Raw genomic sequence first — 17330 nt, forward strand, 5'->3', positions numbered from 1 at the left:
AGCCAACATACATCATGGATCGGAAATATCGGCAGGAGGATCGAAAAATCCGATACGTAAATTATGCTGGTATCGGAGGCCGATACCGATACTGGATCAGATTTGCCCCATCCCTAATATATATATATATATACATATATATGTACAGTATAAATGGTAAATGGACTGTACTTTTATAGTGCTTTTTTATCTTATTTCAAGATACTCAAACACTTTACTCGACAATCTGTGCCTCATTTACCCATTCATACAGAACTTTACAAGATCTCTACAAAGCTAACTGAACAAATCATTCTAAAGACACTGAACCACAATCAGTGCTTTATCACATTCATACACTGATGGGACACATATCAGAGGCTATGGGGGTTTCAGTGTCTTGCCCAGGGACACTTCGGCATGTGACTGCTGGTGGATTCAAACCCCCAACTCTTGCATTGGAGGACGACTGCTCTAACCACTCAGCCGCAGCCACCCTCTATATGAATATATATGCATGTATGTATACTGTAAATGTTAGGATTTGTGTATTTGGATTCGAGTAAGACACCTGGCAACATGAATGGTTTAAAGACTATTCTATAAACACTGCTGGTGGAGGTGTAAGTCCTGGAGCAAGCCCAATCTTATTCAGATGAGATGAGTTCCACCTGATAGAGTTGGACAGGGTGATTTCACCGTAGCAAGCAGGATTGTCGCATAGAGGTAGTTTGAGGAGATCCAGAGGCAATATCCAGGAGTAGAGCAGAGAGTCGGTACCGAGGAGGCAGAGGTCCAATATTGATGCCAAGAGGGTAATCCAAGAGATGTAGTAATTTATCCAGAAGAGTAGGTCAAAGCCATGATGAGAGGAGTGAAACAGTAACAGGCAAGGAGCAGGCAATTCAACAATCCAAAAAGACAGGCGTGGGGTCAAGATCAGGCCAACCAAAAGAACTGTGACATGAATGCTGGACATCAATAACCACAAGGGATTCGACTGGCAGAGTGTGGCTGTGAGCATGAGGCTTAAATAGTGCTTGGAACAGGTGGACAGAATGAGCCTGATTGTGTGGAGGTGCAGAGGGGCGTGGCTTGAGAGCAAGGCTTGAGATCAGAGCATGATAGAGGAAAACAGTGCATGACTTGGTAGAAATGTGACAATAAATACACATATACAGTATATACATACATATTAGAGGAATTTCTTGAGCTCTGTAGAACATCTAGTGCTGCTCAGCTCCTGACTTAAATATTTTTGATTCCTAACAGTGTCACTTTAAATTCTCTGGGGGCTCATCATCAGTCATAAGCATTACTTCCACCATCATTTTTAAGTAAATGGTAAATGGCCTGTTCTTATATATCACCTTTCTGTCTTATCAAGATACTCAAAGCTTTTTACAACACAATCTGTGCCTTATTTACTCATTCATACAGCACTCTTTTACAAAGATTAATCAGAGCTTTAGATCACATTCATACACTGATGAGACACACATCGGAGGCAGTGAGTGGTTCAGTGTCTTGCCCAGGGACACTTCAGCATGTGACTGCTGGTGGAACTGAACTCCCAACTCTTACATTGGAGGACGACTGCTCTAACCACTCAGCCATAGCCTCCTGAGTGTACAAATGCTAAAGCATACCATACCAAGGTATCTACAACTGCTGAACTCTTCGTGTGAAAGAGGCTGAGGAGCAAAGTGACTTCAACAGATCCACCGACTGAACGCTGTCAGAAAGATGAAGCTACTAATTAAAGTTTTAATTCTGTTTAATGATTTAACATTAAACTGTGAGTGCAGTTGTTGCTGTATCTGTTCTTGTTTTAGACCTCTTTCTTTCTGCAAAAACCTCACAGATTTTCTTCTTTCAGGTCCTTTGCCAAACATTCCAGGGATCTAAACCTTTAGATTTTCAGTGGCTGAATGCTTTTTGAGCAATAAGTTCATCTTGTTTTTGTTTGTTTGTCTGCAGGACTTCCTCACAGATTTGATGATGTCGGAGGTGGACCGCTGTGGGGAGAATGAGCACCTCATCTTCAGAGAAAACACACTAGCCACAAAGGCCATCGAAGAATATCTGAAATTGGTGGGACAGAAGTACCTGCAGGACGCCCTCGGTAAGTGGACCAGGGATCGGGGATCAGGACTTGGGCCAGGAAGCTATTCCAAAAAGGAGGTTCAACAAATTTGAAGTTTAAACTCTTAGTTAACTTTCTCAGAGTGGAGAAACTCTTTGAGTCTGCAGGTCCAGAACCTCTTATTACAATCTCGAAGTATTCAATCCTTCAATTAAGAGCATGCACAGTCAAAAACAATCATCACCATGGCAACCACAAGACATAAAAATATAGATTGTTTCTAAAAATGATCAAATCCAACGAGAGTACCTGAGAGTTTAATTCATGTAGAAATTTTTCCAATGTTTTTTTCCAATAATTACATTTGTTTCCAAAATTATCCAAAGAGAGAAAGAGAAGAGTCTACTTACCTCTGTTTCTAGTATGGACAACACATGAACTCTGAGTTTTCTCTTAACCTGCTTTCTGGACTCCACCCCTGAGGCACATGCTGGAAAATTTTACTGTTCATCTGTAAAAACAAAAAGCTTTCCACTCCGACACTGTTGTCACTCAACATGATGGTTGTTGTGTCCAAAGCTGATCTTCATCTTTAGGCAACTTCCTTTTTCTCAGCTGACTTTGTTTCCTCTCCTGACTTTGTGATTATTTTGATCACTAACGTGCTCACAGACAATTTTTTAGTTGTTTAAAACCACAAATGGAAAAACAGATTAAACAAATTCATTTTTTGTCCTCAAGGGTCATTTGGAGAGGACGGCAACTGATGCAGCTTTTCCGTCTTCTCGGTTTGTGTTTGAGAAGCTTGATGTCGACAAAACGCTTCATAACAGCAGAAAACTGAAAAGCCCATTAGGGGTGTGTAACGATAGGTCTGGTGGTCCAAATGAAATTAATGATGTACCAAATGATGCTTACAGTGTGTTATTAGTTCAGTACATCATGCTGATCAATCACCAGAGTCAGAGTCTCTCTGTGGATCCACATTCTGCTGAATGGATCCAACAGATCTGTGGGTTTATCTGTCTCTAACAAATCCAGATACATATGGCTGGTTTTTTTTACCCAGTTTCAGTATTTATTCTTGTCATTTTCAGAGGAACTCAGGGGGAGTGGTGGCGCAGAGGTTAGAGAACGTGGGCCTGTGACCGGAAGGTCACCAGCTCAACTTCCAGTACAGACAACATCAAAATGTGGATGGCAAAGGTGAAGCACCCGCATCTGCCTCCACCCTCATGGGCCCTTGAGCAAGGCCCTTAACCCCCACCATCTGCTCCCATGGACACCCTAGATAGCAGCTCTCTGCTCCACACAGAGGGCTGTGGTAGCTCGGTGGTCTGTGGTTGTGTCAGGAAGGACATTTGGTGAAAAAACAAGTGCCAAGTCTTTGTGCAACTAAGTTCACTGTGGTGACCCCTGAAAAAGGGAGCAGCCGAAAGAAGACGAAAAAATATATACCGCTTATACCGTTTTGGGGTTTTTTTGTCAGAGGAACTCTGACCTTTTTGTGTTTGCAGCTCACATCTCCCTCCATGTCTGTCTGCAGGCTGATCAGAATAAAATAAGAAATGAATCCTCATGGCATGGATTTAGCTGTTTGACTTGAGGATATCCAGTTGAACTGATTCATCTTCTGACAAGAGATAAACGTCTTTGCAAACAGCAAGGCCAGAGAGAGAGAGAGAGAGAGAGAGAGAGAGAGAGAGAGAGAGAGAGATTATGTTTCTTTAACGTGAATTCTGATCCGAGTGGAATAACGATCTGAGACTGCTGCCAGACTGAAGTCGGGCTCGCATCATGGGCTGATGACTCATCCGAGTTAAACCATATTTATTTTACTGTTTTATTTCTCTGCAGCCACTCCTGTTGTGTCTGTGCCAAACAAAAACATATATTTATATAAATACCAGTCTATATATAATTTTCTAAACAATTTTTTTTCTGTAGGTGAGTTCATTAAGGCTCTGTATGAGTCTGATGAGAACTGTGAGGTGGATCCATCCAAGTGTTCATCTGGAGACCTGGCAGAACATCAGAGTAACCTGAAGATGTGCTGTGAGCTGGCCTTCTGCAAAATCATCAACTCCTACTGGTGAATTCTGCAGCCTGCTCTAAACACCATTCAACAGTTTATTTATTATGGTCTGTGAACCATTCGCTATATGTGGAGCTAATTGGACCCATGGCTTTAATAATGATATCATAATATTAAGTTTTTTCAATAATTTAAATTTTAGTTTAATCTGTATTTTATAAGAGTTTGATAACTTAGATCAGGCTTAAATCAACACAAGTATTGAAAAAGTCTTTAATGAGGTTTTATTTGATTTGGCTACAATTTATCAAATGAATCACATTCAAACAAAGAGTTTAACATTTGAGTGTTTAATACAGATTGGAGAAACAAATTAGTGATTCCAACATGTTTATTTTTTATTGTTGTTGTTTTAGAGGAAACATATTCAGTCATGCGTTCATTATGTAGGAATAGCCCCCCACCACAACCAAATTTTTTTTTTTTTTCATTGAAAAACATTTTTTACTTTTTGTTTCAACAGTCATGAACACATACCAAAAGTTTAAAAGATAGTTGATTATAAATCTTTAAAAGACAAAATAAATTTTGTCAAACTAATGAAAGTCTTCAGTGATTGTGAATCTTTATTATGTTGCTCACCATGAAGTGAAGTTAAAGCCCTCCCCCTCTCTTGTTTCAGTGTGTTTCCACGAGAGCTGAAGGAGGTCTTTGCATCGTGGAGACAGGAGTGCAGTAACCGGGGGCGACCGGACATCAGTGAGCGGTTGATCAGCGCCTCCTTGTTCCTGAGGTTTCTGTGTCCGGCCATCATGTCGCCCTCCCTGTTTAATTTGATGCAGGAGTATCCTGATGACCGCACAGCGCGAACGCTCACCCTCATCGCTAAAGTCACACAGAACCTGGCCAACTTCACCAAGTGAGCTTTTGTTTCTGCTCAGCCTTCTTCTGTCCAAGGTCTCAGCTCCAGAGGCCAGATTTGTTCTCACTCTTCTGTGGTTTTCAGGTTTGGAAACAAGGAGGAATACATGTCTTTCATGAACCAGTTCCTGGAGCATGAGTGGACCAACATGCAGCGTTTCCTGCTGGAAATCTCCAACCCAGAGACGATCTCCAACACGTCAAGCTTTGAGGGCTACATCGACCTGGGCAGGGAGCTCTCCACCCTGCACTCCCTTCTCTCAGAGGTGGTCTCCCAGATGGACCAGGTACTGAAGACGTAATGAGAACTGTGTTTTCCATCACGATTTAGATCCAAGATTCAAACAGATAAATGTCAGAACACCCAGCGGTAGTAAGAAAACAAAAAACTATCATGGTGGAATTTTCCAGGGTTTTACGCAACACCTTAGTCTCAGTTTTAAATCCAGCAGCCCGAAAGGTACAGATTCATTCTCATCATGTTTGTTGTGGAATTTTACAAGTAAGGATGAGAAAATTTCTTCAGAGTCTAAATCCTTCTTAGACTGAATCAGGATGTTTATACTGCATTCATCAATAATTCATAGTTTCATTAATAAGGGGTACACAGGAGGAGCGTCCAGAATAATGACTGTTCAGACACATTAGCTGTGGCAACAGATCGTCTGGGTTTTTGTTTTTTAATTAACACTTTTTGATGTAATTTTTTTTTAAAGAAATTCCAGTTTGAGACTTTAGAAAATTAGGATTGCCATCGTGTAGGGAAATGAGCTCTTAAAATAAGAAATATATATATATATATATATATATATATATATATATATATATATATATTTATATATGTAAATAAATGACCGCATTCATTTTGATGGGTCAAAGATAAATAACGTCTCTCGTTACATTTCTGTTGAATTCAATGCACGCATGTTACACAGTCCAGAAAAATGAAGAACCCGTTTAATGTATGAATATATCACAGTATATGTCATACTACATCTGGATTACAACATGAGTTAGTTCGCTGTAGCCGACCCCTGAAGAAGGAAGCAGCTGAAAATAAAAATGTAAATTAAATTGAACAAAAGCAAGTAAAATCTAATTATTACCTTATCCTATAAACATACTGCTTTGAATAAAGGTCAAGTAACTAGCACCGTATATATCGATTTCTATCAAGTGTTTGATACAGTCGATCATTATACTCACTTACACAAGTGACTTCTTTTCAACTTTAATTTTCTGCAATAGAAATATTTTCTTCCTGTTTAACTGATAGGTGCCAGGTTGTGGTCACTACCCTATCCTGGTCACTACCTTGCTCTATGGGAGTCCCTCAGGGTAGTGCACTGGGTGCATTGCTTTTTTATTATACATAAATGACCTTCCCAAAACATTTAATCACTCCAATATTTTAATGTATGCTGATGATAATGTTCTTTTCCTGTCTGTCTCAAATATTGAATCTATCAACAGTCAGCTACATGCAGATCTTCAGCTATTTCATTTCTGGCTACAAGAAAATCGTTTGATGATTAATGTAAAAAAAAAAAAAAACTTTATGTACCGTGTGTATTTTTCCTCACCTAGGAGACATTTCATTATATGAAATCCTCTAAACAAACCTCTTTCTAGTGTCACTACTTATAAATATCTGGGAATTATTTTGGATTCTCATTTAACTTATCATGACCACGTGCAATCCTTATGTACTAAGCTGAATCAAAAAATGTATGTTTACTCCAAAATTAGATCAAATTTGACATCTTCTGTTTCGAACACTTATCTTCATGCCATACTACTTTCAACTCAGTTGTACTGTTTACCTGTCTAGTCTCTTTACTACTAATGAAATCCTGAAACCCATAGTTAGGCTCTACAATAAGGCCTACACAATTCATAACAAACTTCCCGGCTGGACTCATCACTGTACAGCTCTTTCTTCTTCAACTGCTCTAACTTTTTTAAATTATGCTGTAAACAGAAGTATTAAATTTGTATTTTCATGTTTTTCATGATGTCAGTAATGTAGCTCTTTCTACTTTGATGCCTAAAACCAATAATGGACATGGTCGCTCAACTAGGTCTGCTACAAGCGAACACTTGTCACTTCTAGCCTTTAAAAACTGTTATGGACAAAGATAATTTTTCTGTGTTTATACTAAAGCATGGGATGACATTCCAAAACATATAAAGTCCATCTCAACATTGGCACTTTTTAAGAAGACTCATGCTCATCATCTGTTGGACACCTTCTTTTGTAATCACCGTTAGGTCTCTGCCATGTAAATGCTGCTCTTCTTGTATTTTGTAATGTGGTATGTGTGTGTCTGTTAATGTGATGTGATGCTGGATATCTGTGTGTTTTATGTTCTGCAGAGCAGGAACCTGCTGTACAACAGCAATTATGCTGAGCCAGGACCGATTTCTTTTAATCTTTTCCTGTTTAAAAATTAAATAAATAAATCCTCAGAGATCCTTTATCATGTTTTTCTGTGCAGAACGCAGCTTCGAAGCTGGGCCCTCTTCCCAGAATCCTGAGGGAGGTAAACATGGCTCTGTCCAACCCGTCCAGTATCCACATGACACCCAGTCAGCCCTCAGAACCGGTGCACTCTCCTCCTGAGGCAGGCAGCAGCATTTCCACTGGCCTGCAGAAGATGGTCATCGACAACGAGCTGTCGGGGTAAGAAGACCAGTTTTAGGGCTCGGACAAGAATCTGGATTTTACATGAACTGTGAGGATAAATCTGGTTTCTGCTCCGGTTCTTCTGATCAAACTTTCACACCATAAACACAGGAGGATCAGAAATTCAAAACTTGTGTTTCAATACAGAGAACGGAAAAATAAATTGTACTCAAGAGATGAAAATGATGACGATGATGATTGGGATTATTACAATGACAGTGGTGATGATGTGATGAAAGTTTTAGGAAAAAAGTTTAGAAAAGTTCTAGTTAGACAAGAAAGCTTTTCTGATTAGATGACTGAATATCAAATTACTGCAGTGTATAGGTTGTAGTCTTTACTACTTTAAGGTAAAAGTTTAATTCTTTTTTATGATTGTTCTGTGTTTTTCTGCATCTCAGTCAACCAACAGTCCATCTACACTTTGTCATATGAATTGCTGCAGGTTGGGTTTTCTTTCTGAGGCTTTGCTTATCTGAACATCAGAATTTGTGAAACCTGTCAGCCTTCCAGCAGATAAAAACATCCTTTTATCAAGCTCATCTCTCATCCTCTCACTGCCCGATGAGCAGTTATATGAGCTGAACATCATCATCAACAACATGAAGCAGCCACACAGATGATTATATGCTGAAAGAAACAGGAAGTGAGTCAGATATCTGATGCCATTAAGATCAATAAAACTAATGAACTACTGGCCCTTTAGAGCCAGGGTGTCCATGTTTATCACAGTAGCTGTTAGCTCATGTGTGTGTTTGTCCACATGAGCAAGCTTTGCGAGTGAAATTCAAATGATCCCAACTCTCTCCGTTAATGTCTCCTCTTCCACTCCATAGTTGCAATAAAGCAAAGGAATGAAAGACGCCAAGTCTGAAAGTGAGGAGAAATTGAGCAGAAGAAAATGGGACGTAAGAAGGAAGCTTGTTGGAGTTCAGTGAGGGATAAAAGCAGAGTGTGAGGTGAATGAGATATTATCAGAAGCTGAGTCACATCTGTCAGGGCAAAGAACTCCATCTGTCTGAGTAAAGGAAGGAAGGAAGAAAACACCAGGAAAAGCAAGGTGAAAACATCTCAGTGCTGCCATCTGCCATTAAATATATTTAATATTAGCTTATAAAGAAACCAGAGTTTGCTTTGGTTCATGTTAAAGAAGATTACTGTTACACAGGCCAAAAGATGCTCTCAGTCATCCAGAACAAAATTAAAAACTTTTTTGAATTAAGAAAGCCTCTCGGAAAGGAAGCAAAATGTCTTCAACTACAGTAACAAGTCGTTATTTTGTTTTGGACTCTCATTGAGTTCTCTGAGGTTTCTAAGGAACCACCTGTGAGCAATCTATGTCAGTCCGTCTCCATAAAGACGTCTTCTGACAGGGCCCAGAATCAACACCAGAGCAACACTTCCTAACTAAGAGCTACTGCTCAGAAAATGATACCATGAAAACCAAGAAATGCTATACATGGATCAGGAGCACAGATCAGATTAAACTCTTTAACCACCCACAGAGTACATGAAATCCATTATAAGAAAATTAAAAGATTATGCAACCACAGCAAACCTATCAAGAGTGAATATCAAGGAGCTGAATACCTTTGCAGCCTACTGTGTTTTAATACATTTTACGTATAGTTGAAGAAAATTAAAATATTATGCAACCACAGCAAACCTATCAAGAGCGAATGCCAAGGAGCTGAATACCTTTGCAGCCTACTGTGTTTTAATACATTTTACGTATCATTATAGTTGATTAAACTCAAGATCAAACTCTTGATATTTGAACGTTTTGTTATTTTCAGATTGGTTGACTTCACCAGGTTACCCTCACCCACCCCGGAAAATAAGGACCTCTTCTTTGTGACGAGGAGCTCATGTATCCAGCCATCGCCTGCACGCAGTTCCAGTTACTCTGAGACAAATGAGCCTGACCTGAGTATGATTAACGGCAGCAAAAGTTTGTCCATGGTGGACCTCCAGGACCCCCATACTCTGGACATTGAAACTGGTCCTAGCCCCTCAGATGCTCTGGGTGAAGGCCAAGCTTCTGGTGGAGGTTGGTCAGCCAGAATGTCACAAGGCAGCATTCCAGCAGGTCCTCCCCTGAGGAGGCCAGGCCAGACCCCCACCACCCCTGGAACAGAAAGTGCTCCAGGCCGACCTGCCCAGCTGCTTGCACCACTGTCCTTCCAGAACCCAGTTTACCAGATGGCAGCCTGCTTGCCCATGTCCCCTCGAGGAATGACAGACTCAGGGTCAGAGTGCCACAGTTCTGTTAGTTCCCATAGTAACAATGAGGACGGGCCAGCAGCAGGAAAACAAGCCTTCATGAACCATGGTGGAGGAGGAGGAGGGGGGAGCAGTGGCGACGAGTACACCAGGCGAACGGGAGAGTTCAACCGCCGACAGCTGTCCCTGACAGAAACACCGCACCAGCCCAGTGTGCCCAGACAGAACAGTGCTGGTCCACAGCGGAGGATAGACCAACCTCCACCTCAGAGCATCACTCGAGGTCGCACACCCCCAAATCTGCTCAGCAGTGGACCCTACCCCCGTCCGCCTTCTGGCAACGTGATGACATCATCCCCCGATTGGCCTACTGGCGGGAACCAGATACGGCAACAATTATCTTCGTCTAATGTTGACAGTCCTGAGAGCAAGCAGAAAGCTCAGCACAAACAGGTACAGGTCACACATGGGTCTGAGGTGCACACAGGTACTGGTTAAACACAGGCACGAGTCAAACATGGTTACAGGTCACAGACAGGTATATCATGAAGTTTTGTTCCAGACAAACCCATTGCACTTTCTAATTCTAGCAAGTTTAATTGAAGACAACTTACCAGAATTAATATTTAGTTCCCAAAGACGTAACTTCTAATTGAAGAGCTTTTTACATTTGAATTAAAAGGAATGATTTATTACATCAAATGGGCCGTTTACTTTGTGAGTTGTAGAACTCATGCAGTTTACCTCGGCCTCCCTCTTCAGGATCATTAGTGACCTTATTAGTGACCATTAGTGACCTGGTCCTCATTAAAGATGTTAAAGTACCCTGCACGGTGTAAATTACATAAAATTTGATCCAAAGCTTCATTATAAGTTTCCTGATGCATGCTCAATAATCCAGGTAGAATTATTATAAGTTCTGAAATGTCTAAACCTGAGATCTCCTCCTGAGACCTCCTCGTCCATCTTACATGGTGTTCTTCACTCATCTCTCAAATAACCCAACTTCTGTTCAAATTATGAACATTACTATCCTGAAAACATATCCATTATCTCTGTTAGACAACTGTCGGCCTGAAGTGTGGGTTCTGCTTTCATGGTCCATGCCTTTGGGTAGTTGTTTTTGTTCTTGTTGGCCCCACCTGGGGGTGGCTAAGACACAGCTACAACCCATGTGGTTTATTTACATCCAGTCTAATATACTCCAGCATCTAATGAAGCAAAGTTTGGAGGATGTCTTGGAGCCTCTTTTGACACCAGAAACATGCAGAAAGGATGTGACAAATTAAATATTTAGATCATTAGAGTTAAATCATTAGTTGTGTAGTCTCTTGATCAGGTAGAACTGAGAAGCTTCAAGCTTCACCCCACTACCCTCATGTTTATCAGTCTTAATGTTTAAATACTTTATATCTCAGACATACATACATTTGTTAAAATAGTCCACAAATGCAAATGTTTTCTCGATCAAAGAGCCTAAAGCTGCAACTCTGGGTTTTCCTGCAGAAAGTGTAAAACCCAGGTGTGATGGAGAAATTAACCCACAAAAAAGAACATTTATTTTGTTTGTTGTAAAGAGCATTTATTAAGTTTTTGAAGACTTTTTGATGGAGATACATTGTCTATTTTCATTGGACAGTTTGTTCAAATGTACGACAGAGCTTTATGGCCATGCTCAGAAAAAAAAATTACACTACGAACAAGAATAAGGTCATAGTATTACAAGAATAAAGTCGTAATATTATCAGAATAAAGTCGTAATATTATCAGAACTCCGACATGAAAAAGCAGTCTTACAACTGCGGTAAAATGATGAATGTTGACGTCGGCAGTACAATAGCAGGGGCCCAATGCACAGTGACATATGAATTATTATGATAAACTGAACTCGTATGGCATTGCAAGTAATGGCCGCATTGACAGATTTAGTCATCACATAATGTGGATGGAGGCATATTTCATAAACAGTGACCCAAAAATGATCGCGGACTACTTCATAAACACAGTGACTCACATTGGAGGCTGTCCACAGCAGGTGCGAGCCAACACAGGACGTATTACGAGTTTATTCTCGTAATATTATGACTTTTTTCTCGTAATATTATGACTTTATTCTAGCAATCCTATGAATTAATTCTCATAATTTTTTTTAATTTTTTCTTGTAATGTAATTGTTCTTTTCTTAGCATGGTCCTAATATGCCGTTGTACAAATAACAGTCACATGACTAATGGTATATTGTTAAAGAAGGGACTGTGCAGTCTAGATTTTGTTAGATGAAATGTCACCTGGTGCAAGTGAATTAGCCAGTAGTGAAGGCTTGCTGTGTGCACACCGTTTTTTGTTTTTATGATCAGTTTATCCACAGCACGTTGTAGGCACCTGCCGGCATTAAATGTGAATGTGCATGTTTTTGTTTTTAACATTACTCACCTAGCCAGTATTTTTCTGTTGATTATGCTGTGTGTTGTCTCACATTTAAAAGCAGATCCTTCACCCAAGTAGGGAAACCAGAAAGTAGTGTGGTCATGGCAACTGTTCCGGCTGTGCACACACAACACGAAATGACCGGTTTGTTCCTTGACTGGTAATCATTCAAAGACCTAAATAATTTTGCATATGTGGCATCACACACAACAGGTCTTCATGCACATCCTGATATGAACGTCATGCAAAGACAAGCCTCGTTGCTGTGTTGACTCATCAACCTCGAATGTGTGCCACGATGACTCACTAATACTTTCTAACAGTGGTGCCAAACTGTCCTCTACTGGTTCATCAATGTGTTTCTTTATTGTGCTTCCTGAAATAAAAACTTTGGTTATCTTCACTGAAGCCTCTCTAAAAGTTTGTAAGAAGGATCAACTTCTGCTTGTTGTCTTCAGAGTAAACCACTGAGAAAGGTGATTTGAGAAGAGGCACACTTGTGCCATAAGTGTTGGTCTTCTGTAAGTGCCACTGTGCTTCAAATTCAACCTTTACTTTTAGTGAAACTCCCCAGGCTTGTTCGTTTAGTGCAGAGTACTTGGTCTCCCTGTAAAGAGGCCATTTTGAAACATGATTTTGTTGAATATACGCTGTACAAGCTTTTGTTGTTTCATTACTGTTTCCTAACAAAACTTTCCAGCTTAGTTTGAGACTTTACTCATTTTTGCCAGGTTAGCTTGTGGGGTTGCAGGTGTATAAAATGACTATGGCTGAGTCTAGTGCAAGAAAGAGCCATGAATGCAGGCGGCTGTTTTCTAAATGAAATGCCTTGTTGTATAGAAAAATATCTACACAAATCTAAATTTGATCATATTTATTTTTACAAAAAGTTTTTCTTTCTATGTGGCCCTGAACCAAATAATTTGTTTGCCCAGTGGGTTGAGATCCTGATGTATGGAATGGTTTGTGCCTTTTATTCTTTGTTGTTTGATGTTGGGTTTTTTATGGTTTAACAAGCACCCTGTTCACATCTGCTGATCTGAAGAGTTCCTGTTCTTTTCCTTCTGTCTTTGTGGGGATGTTCTCAAACTGATAGTGAAAGTTTGGATGACAGTTTGTGCTCCAGCAGCTGATGTCAGTATTGGTCTGTGTGTCTGTTTTAGATACCCTTCAATGATACTTTTAATTTTCTTGAATTTCTGCAGAACAACCCAAAATAGGCAGTTTGTTGTTTTCTTCCCTGGTGATCTTGATGTTCTTGTCCACTGAGTAGATGTTTGCTGATCTTGATGTTCTTGTCCACTGAGAAGCTGTTTGCTGAAGTCTTCATCTTCATGAGTTTAGATTCTGATCCAGATGTCATCCACATACCTGAATCTATGACTTGGTTCAGTAATACACATTCCACTTCCTTCACATAGATGTTTACAGCATTGTGAGATACTGGAGAACTCCCAGTATATCTATGTTTCTTTCTACCTGGTGCTAGGTTTTAATCAAGTTTCAAATGGAATGTGATGTTTTACCAACCAGAGGAGTCAGAGTGGTGACGCACTGTTGTAGGTGAGGGATTTGATGCTGATGCTGACGAGTCTGAATGGTGTTCCTTTCTCGTGTATCTCTGGAATGGTAGGGCCTCTCCTGAATAAAGTCCAGTTGTTTTTGGTTCTACTTGCTGGAACTGACCTGGATGATGGAGGATCCCCAGCAGCATGTTTCTGAGCACAAAAATTTCTGTTGATAAAAGCAGAATGGGCGTAGCTTCAGACGCAGCACATTAACTCTAATGAATACAGTTGCAGAATGGGTAATAACAGTAATCTGCTTCAAGGCAGCTCATCATTGCACAAGTTTAACTGTTACTGGTCATGTTTAATGAGACGGGAAATAATACACAATTAGTATCTAATTAACTAACTACATGCATTCAGGCAACAAAGACACAAACATATATTTGACTTTCTCAGCTTGCGTATTGTGACAGAAAGAAAACCTCCAGGTAAACTTGAATAAGGATTACAGACTAATTATAACACTGGGCAGCTGTTGCTACTGGTTACAGTGTAATGTGGAGAATATCTCCATGTTAACTGATTTCAAATGAAATATGAGTCAGTCGCACAATCACACATCAAGCTGTTCAAATGTTATTATATTCAAGTATTTCCTGTTCTTTATACAACAAACTGATTGTGTGATTGAGGCAAAGTAATTTACGTTACTTCTATGATTTGGTCTTTGACTAAATAAATTAATGAAAATGCTGAAGGTACTTTGTAGTGCCATGTTCATGAGTAAACTGCCCAAATATATTTAACTTAAATGTCTGTATTATGAAATTCTTTATCAAAAGGGCTCGTGAACGGTCGGCACAGATATTCAGACCAGAGGGAAAAAATAAAACACAGAGGAGGCTGTTACTGCTAGGAGTAATAAGTGTCCTTTATTAACCTGCCACAGAAAACAGCCAAGCAAAAAAACATGTACACTCGTACACTCTTAACACACAAATTGATATGAAATAACTTCTCACCGTGACACTGGCCGGGAAGTCGTTTTCGACCCAGGTAAAGAAGAATCACATCAAAATGGCGTATGGCACCAGCGCGCGGCTGATCCACACAGGACTCCCAAAGATTAAGTTGCCTGTCACACTTCCTCTTATACCTTCTTCCCTGACCGGATCGCGTGAGAGCAGTGATGGTTGTCAGGAGGGCAGATTTAATTAAATCTGTTTTCCCATCTTCAAAGCAGTCTGTGCAACAGAGCGATGGCTTCATCCTTCAAAACCTGGGTCACTGTAACCTTAAGATTGGGCCCAATCTTCTGGTTAGAGCATCCCCCAGAATTACTCCAAAACACATCTGCAGCACAGGAATGACTGAATAAGCAGATAAGCTGCATCAAAAGTGAGTATAAGTGTGTTTAAATAAGTGTAATATAGGTATAGATTGACATAAAAGCATTAAAATAATCATTTCTATATCAATGTCTGATTATAAAATGCACATTCAAGCAATTCTATGACCAAGCTTAATGTCCTGGAACAACTAAGATACTGTCCAAACTGAAGCTCCGAGGACTCTGGTAGAGGACTCAGACAAAGTGTTATATTTCATCTATCTCTAGGGGTGATGTCATTTTGCTTTTGCAAATGATGGAACACTGGGTACAATGTTGTTTTTGAGGCTCTCTGGATGTTAGGTTTCAAAGTCCCCACATCCTATATATCCCTTCTCAGTGGACTTGCTAGTAGTTTTCCTCTCTGGTTAGCTTGAATTAGGTTTAGTGCACAGAGAGGATGTTTGTTGAAGTCTTATCTTCATGAGTTTATATTCTAATCCAGGTGTCATCCACATACCTGAACCAATGACTTGGTGCTGTTTAGTTTAATGCTCTTTGTCCAGCAGTGTTATGTTCTCTGACCTCTCCCATGTCTTGTTCTGGTAGCACATTTTTCACCATAATGTGATGATTCCACAACATCTGAAATTTGCCTTGTTAATACAGGCCAAAACCAAGTTGGCATGCCATCATTTATGTCTCTTGTTCATATGGTTAGCAACAGTGTTTAAAGCTGTGATCTTGTGGGATTACCTATATATATTGAGAGCCCATGTGAAAAAATAGGATGAACTGGGTGTTCATTCATATAACGTCATTGGAAACACACAGATAATCTTTATACTCAGTCAGACAGGTAGGCAGGTGGGTGGACAGATGGATAATAAGGTCATCCTCAGATGTTGGGGGATCAGGACGTCCTGATGAGAAATGGGCTACTGGAACAAGACCTTTATGGATGAGGGCAGAGAACTGAACCCTGTTGGATTCTTCTATACAAGCAAGTCTTGTATATATAGGGTCTATATAGAGTCTCTATACAAACAGTTCTCTCTTGTTCTCTCTCCTAGATGCTCATTGTGACTAACCTGAATAAATAAAGGTTGAATGAAAAAAGTCTTGAAGGAAGGGCTATATGGGAAGGATGTGAAAATTTTGGTGTTTCAACATCTGTAGAAGAAACCCGCTTTCACACAGTGAGACTGACGATGTCCAACCAAGATGCTACAGCAAGGGGGATCCACAAGAACAAGCCAGGGGGGATATCATCATCCCCACCACCCAAGAATAGGTCTAGAACAGAACTGAGCCATTTGCTCACTGATTTTAGTTCACTCTGATAACTCGGTGTATTTCATTTCAATGTTGCCAGTTTGATATTCAAGAAATTCTGGCCCATATCTGAATTTTCTGATACGTATGTGTTTAATGTCTGAGGAGTGTGATCCATTCCACCTGCTGCTTGAATGTATTGCTGCATTTCAGCCTTATTTCTGTTGTTTCTGTGCTGTTACTGCAACCTCCCTGCTACCCCCCCCCCCCTGTCAATCTGCTCATCTTTGTGTGTGTGTGTGTGTGTGTGCGTGCGTGCGTGCGTGCGTGCGTGTGTGTGTGTGTGTGTGTGTGTGTGTGTGTGTGTGTGTGTGTGTTGGTTTCACCAGGCCCCCTCCCCAGTGAACCCCAGTGCATTGGAACGTACAGCAGCCTGGCTGTTGAATATGAATATGCAGTTTTTAGACCATGAGGGGATGGAGCCCGAGTCACTGAGACACACAGACCATCTAACTGAGGTGGAGAAGGTAACCTTTGACCTTTAGAACCCCCCTTTTTAACAGACCCCCCACACTTCTCCTCCTTACTAATCTTTTCTTGCTCTGTCACTCATTAATCCACATCACACAGAATCTCTTATTCTCTGCTGGTTTATTCCCACTGTAGCCTGCTTTTGGTTAGGTTCAAGAGGTTTAGTCTCACTGAATCCAACAGTCATTATTAAAAACAAAATCAGAGGTGGACAGATTATCTGCAAGGGCAACCCAGATTGATTAATCTGTTAATTATCCTTTATTTAAATAAGGTGAGTGATTTGTTCAGTAGGCTGGACAGTTCATGTGAAAATCCTGATCGTT

General features: G+C 40.3%; 1 protein-coding gene across 1 annotated transcript in view; it reads left to right on the plus strand.

Annotated features, from left to right (window-relative positions):
* Positions 1–17330, plus strand: part of LOC119425022 (disabled homolog 2-interacting protein) — a 217406-nt gene that overhangs the window by 189015 nt on the left and 11061 nt on the right. The window contains exons 6-12 of the mRNA XM_037692543.1: positions 1960–2104; positions 4013–4157; positions 4783–5019; positions 5107–5308; positions 7520–7704; positions 9504–10383; positions 16863–17000. Coding sequence (XP_037548471.1) covers positions 1960–2104; positions 4013–4157; positions 4783–5019; positions 5107–5308; positions 7520–7704; positions 9504–10383; positions 16863–17000 — 1932 coding nt within the window. The remainder of the gene's footprint in view (positions 1–1959; positions 2105–4012; positions 4158–4782; positions 5020–5106; positions 5309–7519; positions 7705–9503; positions 10384–16862; positions 17001–17330) is intronic.

The sequence above is a fragment of the Nematolebias whitei genome, chromosome 18, assembly GCF_014905685.2.
Source record: "Nematolebias whitei isolate Nwh7 chromosome 18, NemWhi1, whole genome shotgun sequence".
NCBI classification, from domain to species: domain Eukaryota; kingdom Metazoa; phylum Chordata; class Actinopteri; order Cyprinodontiformes; family Rivulidae; genus Nematolebias; species Nematolebias whitei.